General features: G+C 35.3%; 1 protein-coding gene across 3 annotated transcripts in view; it reads left to right on the forward strand.

The window, feature by feature from the left end:
• LOC124159462 (probable 3',5'-cyclic phosphodiesterase pde-5) overlaps positions 1–10,302 on the forward strand; it is a 388,578-nt gene that overhangs the window by 371,945 nt on the left and 6,331 nt on the right. For all 3 annotated transcript variants that reach the window (XM_046535284.1, XM_046535283.1, XM_046535285.1), the window contains exons 8-15: positions 249–464; positions 869–1,082; positions 1,641–1,852; positions 3,807–4,044; positions 7,436–7,594; positions 8,338–8,507; positions 8,713–8,824; positions 9,656–9,736. In XM_046535284.1, coding sequence (XP_046391240.1) covers positions 249–464; positions 869–1,082; positions 1,641–1,852; positions 3,807–4,044; positions 7,436–7,594; positions 8,338–8,507; positions 8,713–8,824; positions 9,656–9,736 — 1,402 coding nt within the window. The remainder of the gene's footprint in view (positions 1–248; positions 465–868; positions 1,083–1,640; positions 1,853–3,806; positions 4,045–7,435; positions 7,595–8,337; positions 8,508–8,712; positions 8,825–9,655; positions 9,737–10,302) is intronic.

Here is a 10,302-nt window from a genome sequence, read left to right on the forward strand (position 1 = left end):
AGAAGCTAAGTTTTGACTTGAAATGGATCAGTAATTGCAAATTAACTGTTAAGCATCTGCCTTGAAGAGTTCTTTTCCTGTTTTCATTATGTACTTGTAAAAAATGAGGTAATATTTGTTGCCTGTACAGTATCCTATTTCACGAGTTTGGCAAATTACATTTCTTCAGAAACTCTGCGTGTAAAATTTTTTAGATAGTAGATATTTTCATCATTTCTACAATAAATATGTTTTTTTCTAAACTTAAGATCCATCTTCCAAGATATGGTAAGCATGGATGCCTTGGTGATAAAAGTGATGAACTTCGCGCAAAGACTCGTGGATGCTGACCGAGCTTCCCTCTTCCTTGTTGACAATAAGAGTCGAGAGCTTTACGCACGTATCTTTGATGTTGGAGGTGAGGATGCGGACTCATCGAATGGTATGGGAAGTCACCCAGTTCCCTCAGTTGCCACAGAGATCAGGTAAGTCAATACCTCCTAGTGCATTCTGTGTTTGTTATACAAGAAGGCTCTGTTTTCTGTCAGATTAAATTAAGCATTGTGATAAATCTTTGTTTTTTATTTTAATTACTTTTTTTGTGAGACCTATAATGGTATTGAAGCTAACGTATTCAGGATATGGAACTATGAGTTCAACAGATTCAGGCTTCAATTGTTGGAAGTTAGACATATTTAAATAAATGAAAGATCAAAAAGACAAAATTTTGTGGAAAAGTGCTACGATCTTTTATTTATTTAAATATATGGAACTATGTTGAATATGTAACAAAAAGCTCGGATGTTTCAATTGTCATAGAAACTGTTGAATAACCATTACATTTTCCATAATGAGCCCTACAAAAATACAATCTTATATTTTCTACCAGATTTCCATTGGGTACTGGAATAGCTGGTCAAGTGGCAATGACTGGAGAAGTTCTCAACATAGAAGATGCCTATTCTGATCCACGGTTCAACCGCACTGTAGATCAATTGACTGGATACCACACCCATTCCATCCTTTGCATGCCAATATTCATACGTGGCTCTGTGATAGGAGTTGTTCAGATGGTCAATAAACATTCAGGAAGGTTCACTAAGGTGAGTTAACATATTTAAAGCATACATTACCTTTTTAGTAAATAATTAATTATCAAATGGGGCTTCATAAATTAAAATCTGGTGATATGCATTCCCAAATTCATCATAGAATGCCATTTGAGAGGCACCTGATAGCATGGGCGTACCCAGTGGGGGGCAAGAGGGGGCAGCTACCCCTCGAAGCAAAAATAAATTTAGTTCAAAAGGAAGGTTTTGAACAAATTTTTTTGTAAAGAAAAATGAAATTAGTGTAAGTCATGGAAATAAAATAAAAACCATTATTTTTTTCAAGAAAATAATTTTATAAACTAATAAAGCACTGTCATAATTTTCTTAAAATTTTGGTTTCATTACCCTTTTCTATGTTACAACTTGAACGACCACTGCTTTGTTTTTTGCCCCCCCTAGTTTTGATCCTGGATACACCTATGGCTGATACTATGACTTGAAATGACTTTCATTCCTCCCAGTTTAAGTCTCTCACACATGCATCAAATTAAAGAATGGATTTGCTTTTAGCACTCCGTCCTACTTATTTCTACCCACTTTTTTCTCCAGGAGGATGAAGAGGCTTTTGAAACTTTTGCAGTGTATTGTGGACTAGCACTTCATCATGCCAAGCTTTATGACAAAATAAGGAGATCCGAGCAAAAGTACAGAGTGGCGATGGAAGTACTTAGCTATCACAATACCTGCGCTGAGAATGAAGTTGAGTTGATGAAGCAGAAGGGAATCCCTGAAACCCGAGCATCAAGCCTGGGAGTTGATGAGTAAGTTTAATGAGCCTTAAAAGGACCGGAATTCCCATATGGACACAGGAAAAAAGCTCTGCACCCTATGCCTGTGTATGGGTGCGAGAACAAATTTATGGTTTGAGTAAAATCTGGCAGTGTAGGGCGACCATTTGGTATTTAAATCCAGCAGCCAAAGGTTAATCAATAAGTAGATAGATCTATTATAACTGCTGGCTGCTAGAAACAAACAAAGAAAGAGAGATGTGATGGAAAAGGCAGAGTTACAGAATGGAAAGGTTCAGAAAGATGTAGAAGATAAATGCCAAGATTAAGGTGCAATAGGTTGGAAAAAGATTAGTGGTGCCAAATATTTCAGGTTAAGAAATATTTGGAGGAGATGTATGTTTGGAAGAATAGACTGAAATGGCTGAGCATTAAACAAAAATGAGCAGTGGATAAAAATAACCTAGAAGTGGGGTCTTTTTTGCTGATACAGAGAGAGTAGTGTGAGATGTGAAGGCAAGAAAATCAGTCTACTTGAAAAACGTCCTGTCGGGCTCCGGAAGAGCACTTTCTCTTTAAATTTTGAAAAAGTAGGTATTTGATAGAATTACTAAGGTTAACTTTATTGGTATTCCTAAGAAAATAGGTGTAGACTGGGAGGATAGGCTACTACATAATTCATTCATAATCTGAATATGGGTCTGAATTCACAAATGGGGGTAGGGAATTGAGAGTCGGGGTAGGCAAGCATTGACTGAAGTGGGAGACAAGGACGCTCCCTATTGTTTAGGTTTTTAGGCAGTTGTAATGAGACTCACACAGAGTTAGTTCCACAAATATATTCAGATAAACATGGATACATATCACCATCTGTACGAAACACATGATACACCAACTGTACGAGAGGTGCAAATGCACAGAATCATTGCATGCACCGAAAGTTGCATGCACACACAATTGACAATCGAACTATCGATACTCAAAGCTAGCAGACAGAAAAGAAAGAGAAATAGAACTATAGAGAACACACTTTAACACTCCCTATCATCCTTGCAAACGTAGCCACGACTCTATACTCCCCTTAAGAGCTGAAAAATGTGAAGAATGTTGTGTAAGCGGGTTAGAAGCCAGAAGAGAATCATTTTCATCGATAATATTGAACACAAAAAGGCTTAGTGTTCACTAAAGATGGAATTTGGATGTGGGAGGAGGCAGACTAGGATAATTCTTAAAATGCAAGTTATATGTATTCCTACTTCGAGCAACAGAAGACTTAAATGATAATAAAATGTAGTAATATTTTCAGTTCTATTCTTCCTGATCATCCATTAGTGCTAGTTATAACAACTATTAGTTAATAAATATTAATTTTAAAAATGATAATACTAGTCAGTAAATTGTAATCAAAACTGAAGTATAGCAAATAAGAAAACCCTCTCCATTGGTATTTCATACTTTGGCAAAGAAGGAACCAGTGCTGAACGACAGTGGCGTAGCTAGGGGGGAGGTCCGCGGGGTCCGAATCCCCGATGAAATATAAAAATACAATTATTATCCTTCATAAAAGAAAACAAAATATTGATAATTCATGAATTTACAAAATATTTCTTAAACAAATGAAGTTTTTTCGATTATGAAAAGTGTTAATATTAGTTTAAAACCCTCTAATTTGTACCCTGTTTTTCAAAAACATTTTTCTCCCTGCTTTTATGCCTCCTCCGAACGAAATTCCTAGCTACACCCCAGCTCAACGAGCTGCTATGCTTGATTACATTTTTTGCTTAAGCTAGAATCTTAGGTTCAATCTAAGATTTAAGGCAGTTTTTGAAAGGCTAATTTATGCCGCTAAAATTCATTACATCATCATGTTAGTTGACTTTGTCATCTGTCAGTTTTGTCATCTATTTTAATGACAAAATTTATAGCTTTCAATGAACCATATGTCTTTGGTTCATTTTGAATTTGTATTCTCTTTTTTCCTCTGTAGTTACCACTTCAGTGTGTTCACTCTTGATGACTTTCAAAAGGCCCAGTATGCAGTTTTTATGTTCAAAGATCTCTTTGGGCTGTCCCGTTTTGATGCCGATAGCCTGATACGCTTTATGCTCACCGTTAAGAAGAATTACCGGAGGGTTCCATATCACAACTGGACTCATGGCTTCTCTGTTGCCAACTCCATGTACACCATTGTCAAACGTGCTAATGTAGCCTTTAACACTAATGAGGTGGGTAGTAAAAGAACATTATTATTCATTTGTACTGACTTTTAGTGAACATAGCTTCTAGAATTTTTCTTTTGCAAGAAAATTGATTTTATGTGTACCCTATTTATATGTCCCCAATTAAAAATTTTAAATTCTTATCAGTGGTCTACCAAAAGGAGTTTTGAAATTGGCCAAATTAGATTTGGATCAGATGTGGAACTGAAGTTCTCAATCTATACCTTATAGGTAGGAGAACAATAGAAGTGATTTATATGAAAACATTATGTGACCATAATATTATGTGATAATATACATTTCTTGTATCTAAACAAATATTTTTGCTCAAAAATGTTGCCGGAAATGGCCAAATAAGAGCTCTAAATGTTTTGCGTTTCACAGCTGATCCTTTTGGATCTCAAGAGTTACAATAGGAATATCATGGTCCTTGCTGTGCTATTTTAAATCTGAAATTTATTTTTAATGGGGTAAAAAATCTCTCCACAATGCACACAAATTATGAGGAACAGTGTTGGTCCATTTGACTTCTGACATGTTTTCCAGTTAAAAGTAAAAGATTTTTTATAGCAGAAATTACTTAAAGGTCATCATCATCATGTTTTTTTCTTTTTTTCTTTGTAGATATAGTATTCTAATTTTAGTGAGATTAAAACATGTTATATGGTTTGTAAACAGAATACATATACATACATACATATATCCTTTTCATCCTGCAGTGCACACAACACTCATTACCCTTTTGTTGAAAATTTCCACTGCTTTACTGTCATCATAGCTAGAAAATATTGTTAATAATTTTTATCATGTTTAATTTTTGCTTTTTTATGATTAAATAAAAAATACTAACCCAGTGAGAAATGGGTGGTGGAACCCACGTGGAAATTTGATGTGGATACCACATGTTTTTGGTCGTGGAATCAACGTGGAAATTTGGTGGAATTAACGTGGAAATTTGGTGGAATCAAAGTCAAATCCACGTGAAACTTTGGTGGAATCAACGTGGAACCCACATGGAAATTTGGTGGAAAAATTAAAACAGCCGTAGGTGCTGTCATAAAACCATTAAAACCTCGACCATTCAGCTATATCTAAACCAAATAAACATCAGCTAATGTCCTTCCTTATACAATTCCAAACAAAATGCCACTACTGAATAAGCATGAAATTTAAAATTCTTCCCTAACAATGTGCAGATAGTTCTTCATGATGAAAGCAAATGTGCATTGCAATGCTTAGGTTCATCTCATGAATTTTTAAATTAAAAATATTGCATAGATGAGAAAAAGGATTGACATAGCATAAAATATCTTGAAATAGCTTCCAGACATTTTGTATAGGCATCTGAATGTTCCCTTTTCTGATATCTACAAGATATCTTGATGAGATATTTTCTAGATAATCATATTCAAATTGGACCCACGGGAAAAATTCAGGATAAATGACTCGAATGTAATATATTTCGGCATAACATAAGTTTATTTTTCAACGGAGCAGGAGGTGATGGTATAGTATCTTCTGGAAATTCTTCCTGAATATTGGAACCTCTCTGCCTTTTGCTTCTTTCTAATTAGGGCTTCCTCCTCTGATTCCAAATTTGAAGTTTCCAAAACAGCTTACAATTTATTTAATTTCTCAAAGGAGTAGTGCAACATTATCAATTAATGTTGATTCAGTGTCTTGCAGTATAGGTCTTGAGGAGTTTTCAATTCAAGTGTTTGCCTTCTTTCATCTAGGCTATGAATGAATATGGTGGCATAACTGGTTATGGCAATGGCAATGAGTATATAAAAGGTTATGGCAATTTTTGTTACGATAGTAAAAATATTTTATTTTAAATTAATGAAAAAGAAGAGACTAGAATTTTGACATACCTTTTATTCCACTGAATTGGATTTGTTTATTGATAGTAACTAAGCTGAGTTAGTTCATAGTTACCTATTAATTTTGGGTGCTTTCCAATCGCGTATATGCGCTGATCTGTTTTAAACTGTTTAGCTCAGAGCATGTTCCAATCGCAGGTGTGACGTCATCTGCGCTAAACAGATGGGAACACATCCTGCACCATTGTTCGTCTGCGCAAGTGTGTTTCAATCTGTTGCGATGTGAGCTAATCTGCGCAAGGTGATTGGAAAGCACCCTTTGATTAATTAAATATTTATAAATTTTGCTTAAATTGTTGATGTCTACTCTTTTATCTCAAAGATTTGTGTTTTTTTGAAATATGTATCATTTATTTAAATATGTAATCTTTTTGTGAAATTACTTTCAGTATCTAAAATTCCAGTAATTTAGAAGGCCAAGCAGTAATCATACTTTCATATAATAGGCGTATTCTAAACATCCAGTAGATATTTAAAATATCCAAGACATTGCAGACGTGCTCCAGATATCTAGAAGATATTTTATGTGCTATATGCGGGTGATATTTTGTGATGTGGGGATTGAAATATAAAATATTTATAATATAGAACTATAAAATGAATGAATAATTTAATAGTGAAGTTCCAGCAGGAGCTAGTGTAGTGGATATAAAAATAAAATCCACCTATTATGCAATTGCTTGAAAACCTGCTGATTCTATTTTACACATAATACTAATCCTGCCTTTCCATTAATTACACATAAATAGAATTTGCAAAACATTTTCACATAACTAGCATGGTTTCAGGGTGAGAAATGATGCAATGTCACTAGAGAGTTAAGTTCAATGAATTAGAAATTCCGTTAAATATTTTATACTAATCACCATAGATCCACTTGAAATCAATGTGGATTCCACGTTGATTTGTAGTGGATTCAACATTTATTTGTGGGGGATTCCATGATGATGCCACCACCCATTGCTTGCTGGGATTGTGTATATTCATGGTCTACATCGCACTTTCATCGGTTAAAGTTACTTGTAGACTGGAAATAGACATTTCGTATGTCTACGATTTTTTGTGTGCTCTCATGGCTGCCTTTCCATGAATTATATATAAATAGAATGTGCGATACATTTTCATATAAATAGTGTGGTTTCAGGATGATAAATGACGCAATGTCACCAGAGAGTTAAGCACCACAAATCAGAAATTCAGTTTAACATTTTATGCTAATCACCACAAATCCACTTGAAATCAACATGGGTCCAACCACTCAATATCCACCACCACCATATATCCACGAGTCAATGTGGATTCCACGTGGGTTCCACGTGGAATCCACCACCCATTTCTCACTGGGAATGAACTTTTTCATAGTTTTTCAGCTACCATATAAGTTTTACTCATTTTAATTGGCTGTAATAATGAATAAGTAGATGATGAACCCAAATTACTAATGTGTAGGAAAACTTTTTATTACAAATTTACAAAACTATATTAAATTAAATGAACTTTTTTATTTTCGGTAGAGTTTAGCTCTCTACATTGGATCCTTGTGCCATGATCTGGACCACAGGGGTAAGAACAACAAGTTTATGTTGGACACTGAATCTCCACTGGCCTGTATATACAGTACGTCCACAATGGAGCACCATCACTTCAATCAAACTGTTACCATCCTTCAGCAGGTTTGTAAACTAGTCCCAGTCAAAACCCATTCACTCAAGGGAGCAAATTGAAACTGCTATCATATGAGTGCCCTTTTGTACGAAAGACCCCTTAAAGTTAAGCCTTTGATCACTGATTGGAGCCATTTTATCAATCTATAATTATTGTTTCTCTCTAATATTATGACCAAATAATCAATTTTCCACAGTGACAGATTGCATTTGTGTACATTTGCATTGTAAATAAGTCTTCTTTTGGTTTAAAAACAATTATGTAGCTTCAAGCCATTAGCCACTGAAGCCATTAATACCTGAGTAAAGTATAATACATAATATATGTACCTGAGTAAAGAGTAATGATATGGTTTTGAAAACGTTTCCAAGAAATTTTATGAGTTTAAAATATAAAAATGAAAATATGCATATGGGAAGAAAAAGTTTTGGCAAAAGAAAGGCCATGGAAAACTTGAAAATTTCAAATGCACTCTAAATTCTGTAGCTCTATTTTCTCCTGTAATCTTGGTATAGATGATTTAATCCATTAGTTAAGTTATTGCATCATTTAAACTCAAGAATAACAAAAGTGTATACTTTCCATAAAATAACCTAATTTAAAAAATAATTATCAATTATGACAAGCTTTTTTATTACTCTTATGTACAGCTAACTACTAGTTTCACCCTAATAGTGTCATTTTTAACTATCGTATGCTCATCAAACTGTTTTGGAAATGATTACATAACTTTGTTCTTTCCTCAATCTAGGAAGGTCACAATATATTCAGCAAGCTTTCCAGTGAAGAGTACAAGAATGTGTTGGGTCTCATCAAGCACTGCATTCTTGCCACTGACTTGGCATTATTCTTCCCAAATAAAGCTCGTTTGACCCAGTTGGTCAATGACAACAAATTTTCCTGGGAAAACATGGAACATCGGTGAGCTCTCCTCAAAAATTTTGCAGCAGCAACCTTTATTCTCTTATTGGATATTTTTAAGTTTCCTAGCTAATTTTGGAGCTGTAATTTTTTAGTTCAGGTTATGTTTTGGTAGACTAGTCAAGCAAAGAATTTCTGACAAAGTAATGGATTTTTCTCAATTTAGTTTGATGAGATCCTCAGCATTTTTTTATCCTTTTGATAGGTTATTGCTGCAAGCAGTTACTATGACAGCCAGTGACTTATCAGCAAGTACAAAGCCATGGGATGTTCAGGTAGAAACTGTGAAAGTGATATTTGAAGAATTTTATGAACAGGTAATTACTTTATAGAAATTCCTTTGAGTATAATGCAGGGATGGCTATATCATACCATAGTAGGATTTGGTAATGGCTCCCCTCTATCTCCCCTTACTTTATCACTTTTAAATTTGATACAATTATTGCTTTTTAATCATATTGCCAGCCTCAGTGGCCACAGGGTACAGTCCTTGCCTGCTAAACTAAAGGTCATGGGTTCGAATCCGGTTTGGGTAGATTAAACCTATCCATAGCATGGATGTCAGTGATTTTTGCTTGTAGTCCCCTGATGTAGAGGCCAAATAGTGTTGTTATCATGGTGATGAATATAAATAAATAAACATTCTTAGCTTGCCTGCCTACCCCATGTACTTATCATCACTGTGACACCAAGGGCCTAACCTTACCCCCAGTGTTTCTGTCTTCCTAGGCTGGAATGCAAAGATACATGATGATATTGATACATATTTTTCTCTTCTTATTTTCTATTTTATTACATAACTCATTAATTGTTCTATCCTTAACCTGTTCAGACCAGACCATTTTAGTGTGCATCATCAAGAAAATGGATGGTATTATTTTACCAGTTAGGGACACAAATGCATATCTTCTGGCATCCCTGCATTCCATGCTGGACACATATAATTCCATATTTTGGGCTGAATTTGTCAAGGAATAAAAAGATTATTTTGAAAAAAGAACATTATATAGTCATGAAACACTTTTTTGAGAACTTGTAATGGGCCTGGGGAATCACTTAATTGTCACATCCACTATACATTTTCTTTTAATACATCAGAGGAATTCACTTCTTGAAAATGTTTATGATTCATTATGGCTTTTCTCCAGGGTGATGCAGAGCGTGCTGCAGGTAGGGTTCCTATACCAATGATGGATCGCCATCAGCCTGATCAGCAAGCAGCTTCACAGGTAGGTTCAAAGCAGGAAAAATTCTTAATCAGTTGGGGTTACTAAGATGAGGTGAGCTGTTATGGCTGGACAATTAAAAATAAAGAAAGGTCTACAGTAGCTGGTGTCAAATGGTACCACTCATCAAGAACACCAAACTATGTAATTGTGTTAGTTTACCAGGGAAATCCAAGGCAGAGACCAACTACAGAATATCCCCCGTGGTGTTTTGTGGATATGTAAGTTCCTCACCAGTTACCACCACAGATGCATTCACGCAACCCAGGTAGTATTCTTTCCAACAGCTAATGAGACTATGCTAAGTAGGATAGAGTTATCTGAGATCTACCTGGGATCCTTTAAGAGGCTATTGGTACCCTGTGATCCCTTGATGGGATGCCTAGTTATTCACACAAACACACAGGGGCGGATCCAGGATTTCTTTCTGGGGGGGGGCACAAGCAAGGCCGTATCCAGGATTTTGTTCTGGGGGGGGGCTCAAGGATACCTCATCATACAAAACAAATGCAATGATAATGGGACCATATTAAAAATCTAGCATATTTTTAAGGGTTTGGGGAGGGCAC

Source organism: Ischnura elegans, chromosome 5 (genome assembly GCF_921293095.1).
Source record: "Ischnura elegans chromosome 5, ioIscEleg1.1, whole genome shotgun sequence".
NCBI lineage: Eukaryota > Metazoa > Arthropoda > Insecta > Odonata > Coenagrionidae > Ischnura > Ischnura elegans.